This window comes from Dermacentor silvarum, chromosome 7 (assembly GCF_013339745.2).
Source record: "Dermacentor silvarum isolate Dsil-2018 chromosome 7, BIME_Dsil_1.4, whole genome shotgun sequence".
In the NCBI taxonomy this organism is placed as follows: domain Eukaryota; kingdom Metazoa; phylum Arthropoda; class Arachnida; order Ixodida; family Ixodidae; genus Dermacentor; species Dermacentor silvarum.
This window is the reverse complement of record NC_051160.1, coordinates 4,929,099-4,946,715: the sequence shown is the minus strand read 5'-3', so window position 1 is coordinate 4,946,715 and position 17,617 is coordinate 4,929,099. Positions and strand designations below refer to the sequence as shown.

General features: G+C 46.7%; 1 protein-coding gene across 4 annotated transcripts in view; it reads left to right on the top strand.

Annotated features, from left to right (window-relative positions):
* Nucleotides 1-17,617, top strand: part of LOC119457470 (protein trachealess-like) — a 405,858-nt gene that overhangs the window by 322,889 nt on the left and 65,352 nt on the right. For all 4 annotated transcript variants that reach the window (XM_037719036.2, XM_037719037.2, XM_037719038.2 and 1 more), the window contains one exon: nt 13,799-14,034. In XM_037719036.2, the coding sequence (XP_037574964.1) occupies nt 13,799-14,034 (236 nt within the window). The remainder of the gene's footprint in view (nt 1-13,798; nt 14,035-17,617) is intronic.

Sequence of the window (17,617 nt, the reverse complement as noted above, 5' to 3'; positions counted from 1 at the left end):
GATCGTTGAATGTTGCCGAATTGTGAGTGCGTTGCAGGGTTGTGCGTGTTCGTATATTAAGGGCGACGCCCCCTTTTGTTTTACATGTAGCCTTAGTGGCGCTTGGTTTTTGCCTTAGTGCTTATGAGCCTGCTCGTATTTTTTACGGTCATTTCTGTTTAACGTGGTTTGGCGCGTTTCGCAAATGGACTAACGGTGTTGGTATACCGTCAGTAGAAAAACAGTTCGGGTACCACGGTAGCCGATGTTTCTTTGTTCGTGACGCTTGTGGTTGTCGTGATGTTGCCCTTGGAAAACTAGCATATAGTTTCTACACCGGTAGCTTTTTTTTAAATTTTATTTCTATTCTGACTTGAGTATCGGGTATGCCACTTGTTCTGGCAACGCTGAGCGCACGAGAAGTGAACTATAATAATAATGATAATAATAAAAAGAGACTAGGGCAGCACATGGACGCCGCAAAACAACTTGATGCGATAGCATTCACGACAGCACGTGGACGCACCTTTCTTAGTGAGTGGTTGAGGACTGTTGTATCACTCTTTCATTAAGCCGACGAAAGAGGCGATCTGTTTATTTTCTTTATTTCTTTGTGCACAGACGTATACGTTTCTTGAACCATGATATTTAAACAAGTTTGTCTGGTTCTCTAAAGTGTGGCCCAGGCAGCCGGTCATATTCTCACGTTATATATACCTGAAGAGCCTAAGCGATGTGCACTTTTTGGCATATATAGTCATTATCAGCCTCAGCTGTGTCCATTACAGGACGAATGGCTTTCCCAGCGATCTGCAGTTGCCCTTTCATTGAGGCAGCTCACCTCTGCAGTCACCGACTGCGTTTTCCTTCCCTTGCCGTCCACTCTGTTACTTCGGTTACCTGCTGTACGCATAATAATGCGTACGTCACAACCGATTTCTTCACCTTAAGCTCAAGTTCACTATCGACTTCCCGTGTTCGCTGTCTAATCCACGCCGCCGTATTACTATCTCTTAACGTTACTTCGATCATTTTTTGTTCTTCGTTCCATCGCTTTTTGCGCGGTCCTTAGCTACTGCTAAGGAATATTTGTTATCCCGCGAGTTTATTCTTTATGGTTTTAGTACCGGCAGAATGCGATAATTGTTCGCTTTTCTTTTGGAGGGGAATATGTATAATTTATGGGAAAACAGCGCTTAGGCCAGACGAGCCCGGCCTAACTAGGTGCACAGTGTCCGTCCGTACACGGAACGGGTCGATTATTCGAGTCTCCGACCCGGGGCGGATTCCCGGGTCGGCGCATGCGCTTTGCGCGGCGGCCGCCGTCTTCGCAATCGATTAACGTTCGCCGCTTTAGGCAAGCGCTCCACGGATGCATCGGGCGAGCGGCGACGTCACGCTCTCTAGGAGCAACCCGATTGGTCGGCAGCGCCCACAAAGGTGGAGTTAGCCGTCTGGCGTGCAGCCCAATTTGAATGCGCAAGGCGTCGTCTGCGCGACTAGGCGCCGAGAAACAACGCTGTCTCACTATAATACCGTTCAGCGCACGGGAAGCTAGACCTCCCGTGGGCCAATTGAGGAAAACCTAACGGGACGGTGCATCGTTGTTCATCTGCGGGGCACGCACCACTGCACCAGCAGTAGTGCCGTCTGCTCTCGACAGGCGTAGCACTTAAGCAGACGCATTGCTTCAGACAAGTATTAAAAACAACGCACCGGTGGACGGAAGTCTGACGAGACACAGCGACCCAAGCGCTGACTGTCGACTCAAGTTTTATTTTCGCGAAGCGCATGTATATTCACTCGCACACGTTATCACCTATCAAACTTCCGCGTCAAAAAAAAAAAAAAGAAAGAAAGAAAGAAAAGCGTTTTACGTGCCGAAACCACGACCTGATTATGAGGCACGCCGTAGTGGGGGACTCCGGAATAATTGGACCACCATGGGTTCTTAAAATGCACCTAAATTTGAGTACACGGGCGTTTTCGCATTTCGCCCTCCATCGAAATGCGGCCGCCGTAGTCTGGATTTGATCTCGCGACCTCGTGCTTAGCAGCCCGACACCATAGCCACTAAGTAACCACGGTGGGTGCAAACTTCCGTGTGTCCAACTTGCATTGAATTAAACAAAACGAGAAGAACACTTATCAAATTAATTAATTATGGGGTTTTACGTGCCAAAACCACGATCTGATTATGAGGCACGCCTGTAGCAGGGGACTCCAGAAATTTGGACCACCTGGGTTTTTTTAAGGTGCACCTAAATCTAAGTACACGAGGGTTTTCGCATTTCGCCCCCATCGAAATGCGGCCGCCGTGGCCAGTATTCGATCCCGCGACCTCGTGCTCAGCAACCCAACACCATAGCCACTGAGCAACCACGGCGAGTAACACTTATCAAATGTTTAGAAAGAACAACAATGTATATTATAGGATAACGCACCACTTTCTGCGCAATCGAAGTAGGGCAATGCCTTATCGGACTAGGCGACTGAAGGTGTACTGACACCCTTGTCTATTGACCCTTTTTCGCGGCGATGCCGTGGCCGCTGCCATGTTTGATCACGTGATGACGCGTGCATTGCTTGCCTCAGCCGCCTCCGTTGCCTTCGTGTTTGCAATGGATGTACGCGACGCCCGGTGTGCCAGAGGAAACCTCTGTTTCGGGAGATATCGTAGACGCTGACTGGGTGGTCGACACAATTAAGCCTTTGGCCACAGCTTCAGAGGATATGTAAAAGCGCTTTCGGAGCTCATTAAGCTTTGACTGGTCGTTTCGTTTTTTTTTATCACCCCTCGATTATGCAGTTACCCTCTTTGTGTCTGTTTGTAATGTAAAATAATGACAACTTATCCCAGTTGTGCGTAAGGCATACAAATTCATGATTTCCTACGTACCGTGTATGCATGGTGTCCCAACTATATCATGCACCAAGATTTAAAAATATGCAAATGCCACGTCGCTGGACAGAACCAAGGTAATGTTGTTTGCCGTCCCTTGCAGATACTCAGTTTATTTTTTTTTTTTTTGCATTCCGCCTAATTACATAATTTATCTATATAATTAATCAACTTCTCAATTAGTACATTTAGATGAAAAGTGTCGATGAGAAAATTGTAGAACATAAAAAACTCCCCCATACAGCTTTCTGCTGCTCTATACGTGCTACATTAAAGTGTTTTTTTTTTTTTCTCGTTTTTTTTTTCTTTTTCCCGAGCGTGAAAGAATCCCGCGAATACACGCCATGTGCCTATAGCAGAAAGTCGCGCGGCAATTTTTGCGCGTATTCGCGGGCTTCTTTCACGCTCGGAAAAAAAAAAACACGAAAAAAAAAAACGCTTTTATGTAGCACGTATTGAGCAACAGAAAGCTGTATGGGGAGTTTTTCATGTTCTAAAATTTTCTCATCGACACTTTTCATCTAAATGTACTAATTGAAAAGTTGATTAATTAATTAAGATAAATTATGTAATTAGGGGAGAAAACACACACACTTTCATGTTGCTCTACAATTTTCTCATTTACTCGCCGCGATTGCTCAGTGAGCTAAGGCGTTGCGCTGCTGAGCACGAGATCGCGGGATCGAATCCTGACCGCGGCGGTCGCATTTCGATAGAGGCGAAATGCAAAAACGCCCGTGTGCTTGCGTTGTAGTTGCCCAGGTGGGCAAAATTAATCCGGAGCGCTCCACTACGGCGTGCCTCATAATCAGAACTGGTTTTGGCACGTAAAACCCCAGAAAGAAGAAGAAGAATTTTCCCATTTAAACTTTTCATCTAAATATAATAATTCATAAGTTGATTAATTAAGACTAATTATGCAATTAGGTGGAATGCAAAAAATAATCTGAATATATTCCAAGCGACGGCAAACAACATTACCTTGGTTCTGTCCAGCTACGTGGCATTTGCATATTTTTTAAATCTTGGTGCATGATAGTTGGCACACCCTGTATATAGCTCGCCTAGAGGATGGTGCTCTAGGCGAGGAGCTGGCCTAGAGCATGCAAAAAACAAAGAAAAAGAATGAATGAATGAATGAACGAACGAACAAGTGCACAAGTGAAGCAAAAGTCGACCAATACAGAAAGGTTATGTGTACAGTAAGTCTACCGTCACTTCCCGCACCCCGCCGCAACCTATAGCGCATAGATCGCGCCCCCCTCTCCGCCCTGATATGATTTTCGAAATAGTTTCCCGTTAATAATCCAGCAGCACTTCTATCGAGGCGGGCGCGCTGTCTCGTTCGCAACGAAAACGTCGATCGGGCTCCTTCCTTTTTCTGCTTGTTTGTTTTCCTCTTCTTTGTTTATTTTGTGATGAACGTCTTATATAGAGCCTGTTTCTCATTCTTTGTGTGTGTGCATGTGGGTAAATGGGCGGCGTGCTCTGCTTTCTTCGTGTTCTCGCTCACAGACATCGGTATAAAGAAAAAAAGAAAGTACGGTGCGTGACAGTATTTTGTTAGGCGTACATTTTTCTTTCTTGTAGGGTGTACATTCAGGTTAAATTTTGCGATCTGTGCGGAGAAGATACTTGCGGTTTCGTGCTCGTTCTGTCGCACGATCTCTTTTCTGCTTCACCAGCCTAAGTACTGCATCTGATTTCAAGTAGCCGCTGCCTCGCTGACCCACTTATCTGGGCAGTGTTGCTCTGTTGTTTCTTCTAGTATGTCCTATAAATATGCGTACATAGACTGCTTTATTTAAATGCGTACACGTATGTGCATAAATATACGACCGTATGTATATGGTAATCCCTGCATTATTATCGTGGCCGTAAAGTTATTAATTAAACCGTTAATTAATCACCGCCGATAACTTAATAAGGATACAAAGACACTGGATGCTTCTTCAGGGGGTCGGTCACAACACAAATTTTGTTTCACCCACACAAGGGACCAGCTTTCCTTTTTAACTCGCTCCGTGTTTTCTGGGACACCCTAGCTGTATACGTATACCGTCGAAACCGAATATATCGAATCTGAAGGGGATTACAAAAAAGTTAGATATATAGGTATTTCGATATATAAAATGAGAATTTTGTACAAAAGGTTTTCAAGAGGATTTTACTGCTGTTCGTTATACACAATAATTCGTTATGTGTTGGTTCGGTATATCCGGGTTCGACTATAGTTACATGTATGCGTTCATCAAGATGTTACTCGAGATGTTATGTCGATGATGCTGAAAATGACATGACACACATCTGGACACATAAATACGTGCACAACGTGCCCAAGCACATACAGTCGTAGTTGAGAAAAGTTCCTGGTCGAGGCCAGGGCTCCAGAGAAAAACGTAAGAATGCCATCGTTGCGCACAAAGCGCGCAACTGCAGATATAAACCGAAGCGAGAGATGTAGGCATTTGCGAATGCAGGCACCTGATTGCGGATAGGCGCGCTATACATCCGGTCGTAACGACCTAGCTATCCGAAAGCCTTGCTATCAGCGCCACGCAATAGGCTCTCCTGTAGTGCCGACATTACTGCTCCGAAGCCTAAACGTTCCTTCTTCTCGACATGTACAGTGCATTAAGCGCAATTAAGTTCGGGTCTGGTGGGCGCCATTACCGTCGCCACCACTCTCGCGCTGTCCTCCGAATGCAGCCGTCCACTGGAGCGCGGCGCGATAGGCCTGCGAACGGCTCCCCAGGGCAGGTGTTCTCTTTGTGTGTGTGTGTGTGTCGCCATCACAGAGTCTGTCTGTCTGTTTCGAAAGGCCAATCTGCGGGGATAAGGCAGATCTGTCGTGACTTCTGGTTTGCTGGCTCAACTGTCCTTATATGCTTTCCTCGCACGTGTGCGGACAGATTATCAACAGATTATGGACGGACGGTATACCAACACCTTCTCTTTTTTTTTTTCGGTTCCTTTTTACCTTCTCCCCTTCCCTCCAGTGGAGTCGCCAACCGGACAGTTGCTCTGTAACCCCTTTGCCTCTCATCCAATATTTTCTGTTCTCTCTCTCTCTCTTTTTATCGGGCTTGCATGTTATGGTAATTGTTTATTTGTTGTAAACGTAGCATCGACCTTTGAATGTCGCATTCAAATGGCAAGGGCAATACGTCGGCGTGAGGTCATGGATTTAAGTTTCTATTTCGCTTGTGCTGGTCATTTTCTCAAGGAAACGTCCTAAATTTTGTTAAATTGAACGTTTGGTTCCTTGAGAACGTAACGAAATCCTCGTTTATGGACGAACAATGAACCATATTTGTGAGCGGGACTGGACACACTAGCACACATTAAAAAGGAGATGACCTTCGCGCTAGGAGTGCATGTGTCTTCTCATTTCGCACTACCAAATATGAATGCATGACAACTTGCCCAGTATTCTTTCCTGCTACAGTTAACCCTCGAGGAGGCGATCTCAACATCTATGACGTAAAGGGCAGCTGCGATGCAGGAACCCTAGGTTCGTTCGTGAAAGTTTCCGTGATTAGATTGAAGGGCTGCACGGTGCTTCGAACGCATCTCACCTCGTTAATGGATCACGCTGCGCTCCGAATTACACGAGCGTCGCACAGCTTCGTGCTGAAACGAGAAAATAGGCGCGGGACGGAGGAACACGGAAGGCCACTTGCGGGGATACTGCGGCGCTGGCAGCGAGATCTCGCGCGCGAGCGCGATTTACGGTTATCGGCTCCGAGGGGGCCTTCGACCTGCGCGTTCTCGATGACCGGGAAATCCTCCCTCCATCCCTTCGCGCGGTCGCAGCAGTCGATGAGGCCATTGTGGCCGCCTTCGCCTGCGGGCTGTATACGATTGATCGCATCTCGGGTATCCCTTCCTCTTAGCGCGGGCCCCTTAGACGTTTATTCTTCGGGTCCAGCAGTGACGCGAGCCCCCTTGTGAGCTGTCTGTCCCGTTTAACGAGAATATACGTTACCCACTCGGCCGGCGGCCACGCGGCATCAGATTTATGGAACATTTTCGATATGGGGGCAATCGGTTGCAGTGTGTGTTGAAGTGCGAGCTGCGATTAATTCCGAAGCGGGGCGTGTCTGTGCGATTGTTTCGCGGTCAACGTGAGACGGGGCTGGCATTAGGAGATGCGTTTTTTTTTTCTCGCAGATTCCTGTGGTCGCGCGCGTATTCATTGGAGGTATAATCAAAGATTGACCCAATTTCTCCTTGCGTTGATACCTGTAGACAATTTGGAGCGGGCTGTTTAGCCCACTTTATACTACACACGCGCTTTCTTCGTGCACTTGATGTATGTTCTTTTATTAGTCTTTCCGTACTTTTTTAGTTATTATTTTTTAGATGTTAGCATTATGCAGATCACTCGACCGGTAGAACATACAAGGCGTCGACGCGTTTCGAGACGGGCCTATTACGCATTCACTGTAAAGGCGTGGGTCGGTCTTATACCAGTAAAAGATATGATTACTCGCAAGGGTATAATTTTAGCATCCTAGCATGATACAATCATCGGGAAATCCTCGAAACTACCCATCATTCGATGATTGTCCTGTCGAATGATAAGGAGGCAGCAAGTAACGGAACGCAGTCGTTCTAGTGTCGTGAGAATATATGAGTCGAATTTTTAGCTTGTGTTACATGTTTAAGTTCAGTTTCAGTGCGCAGGTGAATCAATAGTACTGGTAGTAGTTTGCCTGTAATATCTTAATCAGTGTTAGTCTTCCATTTTTCCCATCCGCTTTGGAAAAGCCAAATTTACATTGTTAACCTTGCAACATATGAAGTCGAAACTTTTAGGATCGTTCCCGCTACAGCGTTTCGCATTGCGTTGCCTGAAGCATCTATGCTGACGTTAGGCAAGCTTAAGGTTAATTAAAGTTTGCTCTTTGTATAGTAGCATATTCATGATCGTGGAAGACATCTTACTCCCCAAGGAAGTGATTTTATTTGTCACCCTTTCTTATCAATTCTCTCCCCCCCTCCCTATTCATTGTTTCTTTTATGTCTTCCTTTGCCTCGTTTATATCAACAGTCAATTAATTTTGTTCGTGCCCTTTATCTTTTAATGTAGCACTCCCCGAATTACTTCGCATTTCTCCAAATGTCATCTTGTATTTTCTTGTTAGTTACACTCACGTCAGAGCTTCATGTCAGATACTGTCCTATTAAAAACGACTACTCAAAACATTACTTCTATATACAGTTTTAAAAAAATTGCGTGCAAACAGTTGATAACACTACAGCAAACCTCATAAGTGCTGTATAGATGTACTGTGAAGTTTATCAGGTTCCGCAGGTGGCCAGGCCTGCTTCTTCGATTTCTCTTGAACGTCACCCCCTTTTACGTTCTCATTTACCTAGCGCTGCACACCGAACACAAAGCGTTTGCTATTCTCTATTGGTATGTGTGGGTTGTTCTCCGAGAAAACCTCTGAAACAACGTTGGGTGCGGCCACCGAAGTCGTTCGACGTAGGCTCTTTCTCAAATCTAGTTATCGTACGCAAACGACACAACTCGAAGCTTTGACGCTTCCGTGGGTTTTATGTATTCAGAACTGGGGCATAAAACACGCGCCGTGTGTTTTGGGTTCGCCATCTGTAGTGGTGGAGGGGGGGGGGGGGGGGGTTGTTGTTGAGGTTGAGTGCCGATATATTTGTATCGCGGCGCTGCAGCTGCTCGTAAAATGCACACCCTGTGCACTGGGAGAAGCAGCTCTCTTTTCAATTGCGTCTGACCTCTGCGGAATGCAGAAGTGAGTTAGATATATCCCCATAGGGGCACTTGCCAGATGGATGGTTGGTCGTTGGTCGCGCGTGCCTGCGTTATATTCGCTGCGCAACATTGAAGGCAGAGTTTTATTGACCAACAGCACCCTTCGCTCCACCCCCCCCCCCCTCCCCTCCCTCCTCGTCGTGACGTGTTTCATGGCTTTGTTGGAGCTGATATTTTATGCGGTGTATAAATCGAGCGTTGCGGGAACAGATGTCTAAGTTTATGGAAAAGAAGGAGTGACGATAGTGTTTGTCTTGCTGTTGTATTGATGTCTCTGTATGCGAGTGCAGACTTCGCTTTCTGTTACCTTCGTGTAAAGGACAAAAAAAAAAATGAGAGCGTAATACTTGCAGAAGCGTCTGCCTCCAGAAGAGGCTTCTGTTTTCTGCTTCCAGATGTGAGCGGAAGACATAAGTGTCTTTTGTCTTCTGCTTACGTCTGCACTTCGTCGCTTCTATCTTCTGATTACTTGTATGCCAAATTGTCTGCGCGTACGCATGCTAGTGGAAACGCGAGCTGAGAAGAGAGTTTAAATGACTGGCTTCACTTCGTTGTCGTTGTTTCTGACAGTTTTCTTTGCATGATAACGTTTCTCCTTTAAGGGGGCAATAGACGCATTTCCCCATTTGTTTCGTTTTCTGGATTCGTGTTGACATATGAAGATTCTTCTGTGTTCTTCGGTACTATGGTAGATTAGCATTGCTTTATGTTGAAGTTCAGTTCAGTTCAAGTATTGTGCGAGCTAATAATTGTTCTTGCTGCCTTGTCTTTAGATCGGTACGGTATTTCCTCCTCATTATCTGCTTATTCTTTTCCCTTCTCGTTTCGCGCCATATGCGAATGTGCGGCGTCCCAACTACTCGATATTTAGTCAGTAATATGTGGCTGCCTTCGCCATTTCCGCATCGAAAGTCTCCACGCATCGCGCTATGTTCCGGTCCGAACACAAGCACCGTCACAACGAGAGATTTTAAGGGACTCTTACTGTCGGCCCGTTCTTAGCACACACAGAGACTTCGCCTTCGGTATATAGGTTCTTTAGAAACAATAGAAGTTGAGCTAGTTGGTATGAATTCATTGTGGCCAAACAGTGCAAGGAAACACAGTACACGGAGAAAAAAGCGCGAGACATGGCGCTTACTATTGGCACGTGCACATATATATGCGCAGGGTATCACTATTATCGCAAATTATACAACAAAAAAGAGAGAAAAACAACAAGCAAAAAACATAAAAATGCCGTGTTCATCAAAGCCACTTTCTTTGGCAATAGCATGATAGAAGCAAGGCTTACGCACGCGTCACCGGCTTTGATAATATAATCAACAGTAATCAATCTAGTCAGAGCATGCCCATTCTTAATCAACTCCGAGGAGAACATTGACCACTTATTGTGCCGCTGTCCTCAATTTGAAGCAGAAAGACGATCAATGATTAACGCATTCAGGAAACCAGATGGTCGTCCTCTGAGCAAACAGATTATACCAGAACACCGTCCCCACCGATCATCGGCTCAGAAGGCAGTGAAGGCACTTTTGTGCTTTCTGAGAGCGTCTGGTTTGTACGAGTGCATTTGACTCTGTAGTATGGTCCGTGCACGTCTCCATACCCTCCACCCTCTCTCTCTCTCTCTCCCTTCTTTCTCTTCCCCTTCTCCCTTCCCCCAGCGTAGGGTAGCCAACCGGACTCTTGACTGGTTAACATCCCTGCCTTCCTAATATCCCTATCTCACTCTCTCTCTCTCCGTTGTTTCCTGTAACTTTGGATAGCACTGGCAAAGGGAGTGGCTTCGTGGGACACGACATGATTTTCAGTTTCCTTATTTTTTTCTTGTTGTTTCCAGTGTTTTGTTGTGACAATAGGGATATCCTGCATGTATATTTGTTGCTATAAACTTTAGTGGAACATCAGCGGCTTGGCTCGTGTGTTCTTCCCCCTCCCCCCCACCCCTCCCTCCGTGTACGTGTTTGCTTGCGCTGTTTAGCCGCAATGAATATAGGTTCTCCTAGATTTGGTATTTATGAAGAACGGGAAAGGAATGTTTGGTTCGAATGGCAGACATAATCGCCCCGTTTGCCGTCTAATTGTTGACTAAGGACGACATTGCGAACTGCCAAAAGAAATTGAAGGGAGACAAAAAATTTGATACGCGTGCGCAAGCGCATTATATGTGTACGATGCTTGTAAAATCAACTCGGGCATCGACAAGGCCATTCAGAAAGAGAGATAGAGAAAACAAAAACAAAAGCGAACAGAAAAAAAGAAGTGAGACCATACAAAAAACCAAGGCGGGCTGGAGGTGGCAAGGGAATCACCTAATACAGGCGTGTGGTTCATGGAGGTACACAATATTCTTTTTTTTGTCTTTTTTCCCAAGCGCACGGAATAAAAAAAGCGTAAAATCTTTAACTTCTCCGTCCTTGCTTTCGGTGCTTTTTGTGTGCTTTTCGTACATATGCTGACCCCCCTTTAGGCCTCCCTATCAACGACGCAGAAATTTGAATGCCAACGCTCGGAAACCGTCTGGTAGGTTTAAAAAAAAGAAAAAGAAAGAAAAAGAAAAGCTTCTACCCTTCGCTTAAAAGAAGCACGTGCGCGTGTGAGCTCGAGCATTGTGGGGAGAGGATTCACCGTGGGGTTCGGATCTCCAAAGTCCTCCCGCTTTATTACTGAAAAGAAGGAAAGAACTCCTGTTTGTATTTTGAGTTGCGTGATTTTTCTGTCGATATTGTTTATTGGTCGAAACTGCATAAAAATAAAGATAAGAAACTGCGATGCTGCTCATTTTGTTTAAGATCGTGGGTGATAAATACCGAAGCGGCAGGTTGTTTTGTCTCTATAGAGCACAGAGCTCCCTTTAAAACGTGCGTCAGTAAGGTATCAGCGAGAGAACAAGGTTGTGGGCAAAAAAATAAAATGATGAAGGGCTCTGCTTGTAGCTCGAAAACAGTGAGCTGTGGACGTAGTAGCCGGTAGCGGGAGGGGGGGTTGAATAGGAGGTGAACGGAAGGGTGTGTATGGAGCCGCTTGGGGTCGGGTCGGTCGTAAATGGGTCTTTGTTTTCTGCGACTTCCCGTTTTAAAGCCGAATCCCGAGGAAAGTTATCTTTCCTTCCTGTTGTATTATTTAGTCAGGAGGCTCGTTTGAGCTTCCAGCTCGCGCGACCAATTTGTTTTCGCCTCTCCGGTGAGTGTGCTTATGGGTGTGTATGGAACGAGATTCTGGGAGAAGTGCGTGTCGGGGAGCTCCTCGATAAGCGCCTCGGCTGCTTGTCTCAATCGGGGTAAAGTTGGACGACGCTGCCCCCCTTGTGGACTTTTTTTTTTTACCAACTGATTGCGTTCGCCACGTTCACCTGACTGGTAGGCCGTTAAGCGCTGCATTCACCCCCTCCCCAATGTTTTCTTTCAAAGTGTAAGAAAATTAACTTGTGTGCGCTCGTGTTAAACAAGTTGCTGGGGTCGATTCTTTTCTCCTTGAATACGAAGGAGCGCCATGCAGTGGCTTCTGTATCGCTTTGTCCTATAATGTAACAACGTATATAAAACAAAGGAACAGCAACAACCAGAGGTTACTCAGCAGAATGCTCATTGATACGGAGTTGCACTATGCTAAACGGAGTTGCACAATCGCGGCACTATGTTAATGGTCCATACAAGTGAACTATTAAGTAGTTGAAGTCTTGTGACGTATACTGAGATGCAGTTTCGTGGGAAAGACTCGGTGCCATTCGTGGCGGATAACGCAGACGGTGCAAACGATGCGAAAGAAAAGGGACCTTCGTCTGGCTCAGTTTGCGCCAGCAGCCTTGAATGTCTATACCAAGAGCTCCATTACTTAATTACATCAGGTTATTGTCGGGTGTGCGCTTTTTTTTTTTCCTGCTGCGTCTGGCGTGCTGTAGCCCTTTTTGATATTTGGTTATTTTAGTTGTTACTACTATTCATTGTGATCCCTTGTTTACTACTATATCTATATCTACATGTGTATTTCTGCGTCCTTTGTATGTTGGTTTTGTACATACATGCAGACTGTTGATACAAATCGTGTACGGAATTTCAGGTGACTTCTATTTACCAAATTTTCCTCACGGCCCTAATTAGACAGTTTCAGAATAGCAGTTTGCAACTAAACGTAAACGCATTACGTGCGTAAAGAAATAGCGTTGTCCTCACTGCGCATGCTCCGAACGTTATTGAGTTTCTGTGGTTTACGTGCGCTTATGATAACGTACGTTATTTGGCGAGTTTAACGTTCGTAACGTTTACGGACGCTAATGCATAGCGTTGTCGAACATGGCGGCACCCATGGCTCCCGCTTCACCTTGAATTTTCGTGATGGCTACGGTCTCACTCTCGTTGATCGCCAGTAAATATTGAAATGAGCTTTCGCTTCCTCTTAACTCACCTGGAACGTTAGTTATGAGCGCATAGCGCGTCTAATTGCTGAGGTTGTTCGGCGATCACCGGCGTATGAACGCACGAACAAACCACGATGCCTGAAAAATATTTATTGCCATTAACAACGAATGTCTTCTGATTCGGCATGTTTGCTATATTTACGCCACGAATGCTCTGTCCATCTTTTAGTATTCCCCACCGCACACTCTTAAGCATTACTCCTTTATCTTTGTAGCCGAAGTACCTCGGACAGGGTAATTATGTCCTGATTTAACTCTGGAAGAATGCTGCGTCACGCTAACAAAATATGCTTTAGGGTACCTGCGCTATTTCCGCACGCTACGCTTGTGTAGTCGTCATTGGTAAATCTCCTATGACGCCGTGTTGTCAGACATTCAAGGTGCTTATTGACTGAGTTGCATGAGTGACCGACAAGACGAAGCTAGTCGTCACCCATAATCTGCTAAAAAGGGTCTGAAATAGCTAATAGGACTGAAAGAAAGGCGCTCATTGAAAATACAGCTTGTTTCAATTTGCTTGCAGTGTCTTTTTTTTTTCTGATCCTATTTCTTGTTCGTTCAGGAAATTGACTTAGTCTTGCTATCCTTAGGTAAGCGCCACAGTCAGGAAACCCCCACGCTGTTCGCCAAGGACAGTGTTAAAACATGTGGGGAGTCGATGAGCTCTGGTGCTGACAGCAGATGCCTATGCCTGTCGCAGTATCCTCGAGATGCGCAAGGAAAAGAGCCGGGACGCAGCCAGGTCACGGCGGGGCAAGGAGAACTACGAGTTTTACGAGCTGGCCAAGATGCTGCCGCTACCGGCGGCCATCACCAGCCAGCTCGACAAGGCCTCCATCATCCGCCTCACCATTTCCTACCTGAAGCTCAGAGACTTTTCCCAGCACGGACACCGGCCCTGGCTCAGGGACATGCAGCCCTCAAAGGCACTCAAAGGTATGCTCTTTCTGCTTGGCGCTTCACGAATGGCACTTTTGGCAGTGCGGCTTGACCACCGGAGCCTATAGTACTGCGCCTTCTCCTCAGCGCGAGCTGTCAGAGCTACTGTAGGCAAAACAAAATAGCAGCGAAGAACAGACGTATGGTCTGTTAGTTTTCACTCTCGTGTTAGCGGTGGTAGTAGCAGTAGTAGTGGTAAACGAAGACAGTCTATGCCGGCGATGGCAGCGCCTGAGCGTCCCTTGTGTCCTGTCGAGTAACCTGTGCCTCAGTGGTGATTTCTCATACGAAGCTTAGAGAAAACGCGTTGCTATATTATCAAGACAAGCGAGTAGTGAAGATCGGACGACGCGCCTCTCTTTGTCCTCACTTTCGTGTGGAAATGTGTTCACTGTGGATTGCCAGCGCAGAACTTTTTAAGAACTGCACTGCTCTTACTGCGGATAAAGAAATACGGAAAGCATAAAATTGACGCTGGCTGAAATTTTGGACGTCTGACCCCAGAAGGCCGTTTCATGGGTACCGCTGCTGGCATGAGCATACATAAAGAAAATAAAGTAAGAGCATTGCGGGGCAAATTACCACTGACCTCACCTTTCCCACTCTCCATACTAGCTATTCTCTACCCCGTTCTATTCGCATACGCTTACGGGCCATCTCGTTTGCACCTCATCAAACTAGGGAGCCTATACAGTTCGGATTCAAGTAGGCACCCTACATCAGACCGTTGCGAACCCCCCTGTCGAGGCACTCGTCTGCCGGCTGTCCACCGTGGCTGCCCTGCCAACGTACGTTGTGCGTCAACATCGAAGAGGTCTCGATGTCCATTGTTTATACGGTCCTCTCCCAACTCTTACCGGCGTCGCAATCGGCCTTTGGACGGTCGTGTACGCCGGCTTGTCGCGCCGCCGCGGTGGAACGGGACGATGACGCAGCGAGTTTGGTCTCGTCACGCATCGCGCCTGCCTTCTGTAAGCTTTTGCGAGAGCTGAGTCGGCAGGATTTGACCGAACGGGCGCGCCGGATCGCCCTAAACGGCCCTCGCCGCTAAAACCTTTCGTCTGCCCCGGCACATCCGTGCGCTGCAATTTTGCTAATGGCTCGACGAAGCGGCAGCGAAGGGCGCACGGGGCAGATTAGTAGCAGCCGTGCCGTATAGGGACCGGGGCAGGGGGCATAGAGAATATGGAGACGTGAAGACCGAAGGAGAGAGGGAAAGGAATAACGGTGCTTTTGTTGAGATCCCGCCTTGGGCATTGGCAGCAGCCACGGATTTTTATTGTGAACGCGGTGCCCGGGTTTTAGCTCTGTGTCCCCTTTGTTTTCCTGTCTCTGTTCTCCCTTTTCTTTTCGTATTGTTTGTTGCCATTGACGTATGTGAGCGTATGCTCGACAGGGTTGGCCGGACACAGGCGTTGACCACTCGGACAAACTGCCGCCGGGCTACGAAAAAAAAAATAAAAATAAAGTTTGTGCGGGTTTAAGGGGGGGGGGGGGGGGGGTGTAAGGGGCGTGCAAGTCTGCTTCGGCCATACCAGGAGGCAGGCGTGTAATGCCAGCGGGCGGGTCGTTGTAAAGTGGCGCGCGTATATAAAAACATGCGCGATCGGTTCTCTGCGTGCTCGACATGTGGCAACCGCTCGCGAGGGTATATTTTTTTTAATCCTCGTGGTCACGGCCGTTGCGTGATAGCGAATTCAATTATGCTGCTTGTGCATGCAGATTGGCTTTGTTGTTGCAGGTCTTTAAAAACTTAGTTTCTCACGAATATAGCCACGAGTCTTTCGTTAACGCGATTCAGTGTGCTGTGGGCATTATGACAGGCAGTGCATACGACTTGGCAATGCCCCTCAAGCTGTCATTTCTTCAATAATTCACTGCTCTGGCGTGAAAACGCTCTTGAAACCTGCAGAGCGGATTCTAGGTTCACATTGCGAAGTATACCCTTTGTTTAGTTAGCTTGAAGTAGTTGCTCAATTGTGGTGACTGCAAGGTCGTCGTAATGTTTTAGACTTCTTAAGGTTTTTCATTCTTTTGGCGCTATATACTTTCGAAGCCTCGTTGTGAGATGTCTATACGATCGGTGACAACCTGAGCATTTACTCAAGTTCGGCTCCAAACACCGCACTAAACCTGTTCCTCTGCGCCTCCGGGCTCCAAAACATAGTTCACGAGAGACACACATGTTGAAAGAAGTTTATCTCCACTATGACGTCATGAAAATGAGCGAGCATGATTGGCTGGAGCTCCTATACAAGTTTCTTCGAGTAGGATAGTGAGGTATTTGCCGCTGCAATTCTTAGATCGTCACCGGATATATTTATGATTCAATGAGCTGCCTGTCAAGGTGAAATTCCATCGATTAGCCTTTTTTTTAAGTCAAAGCGGGATTTTTGCTGAAATATGACTGATTTTATGTAGTGCAAATGACAGACGCTTGCGAAAAAAAAAACAATAAAAAAAAAGCAGACGAACATGAGTGTCGTCTGTTACTTTTCTTCTCATCAGTCAGTCGTCTGCTCTGTAAAGGAAATCTCTCTCTATGAATCATTGCCTCTCTATTTTTATTTTCTTCACGCCTCTGTGCAAAGGAATATTCACAGAGCGTTCACAAACTGCATTCGCCGAGAAGCAGCCCGGCACCGCTTACAAATCAACACATAAGCCGGGTTAGAGGCAAATGACTTCGCTGCCAAATCCCTTAATCCGCGCGATGATCGTGATCGCATAATAACCGCCGACCTTCCCCAGCTGCTCCGTATGTTGCCTTTGCCGCACCCCCTGTCGTCACTATGGGAAGCCGTCTTTAGTGCCACCAGCTCTCTCCAGGGCCCAACCCATACCAGTGCTTCCGCTTGATGATGACGTATTGGAAATTAAGACCTACCCCCCCTTCTTTTTTTCTTCTTCTTTATTATTATTGCTTCCTCCCGCACAGTCCCGCGCTTTCCCGCGTCCATTTGAACATTCCATGCTCCCGGTTCGGACATTTCTCAGGGAGGTCTTTGTTTTTAAGCCTGGGCTGTTCGGGGCTTCTACGCACTTCTTTCTTCCTGTCGTTGCTGTGTGTTGTTGATTCGATGGGGACGGATGCGGATTTTCAGACTGACATGGGGGGAGGGCTGTGGGGTAAGGCGGTGTCGTACGTAATACATAGACAATGTATTTCTTCTCACAAAAGATGGGTTTCTGCTGAGATTTTTTATCATTTATCTATATCTTACAAAAAAATCTTCTTCTCGTCCTCCTCCCCCCTCTCCCTTTCTGTTTTCTTAAATCCGCTGATTTTAGAAAATGATAGCGTAGTCCTACCTAAAATAGAGCAAGAGAGTGTAAAAAATAAAAAAAACTGAGGAATGGCCCCGTACCTCCTTCCCCTTACAATCTTTAGCACTTGCCCATGTACGTGTTTTCGCGTTTCCCTCTCCCTTTTGTACTCTCCCTCTTCGATTGTTCCTGCCGTCTTTCCCTTTTTCCCCCGATGATCAGGGACCTGTGCCGCGTAATCCGGTGAGCGCGGCCCCGTTAATATGGCCAATAACGGGAATGGAGGCCTCCGGCAGCCCGTAATCAGCGCCAA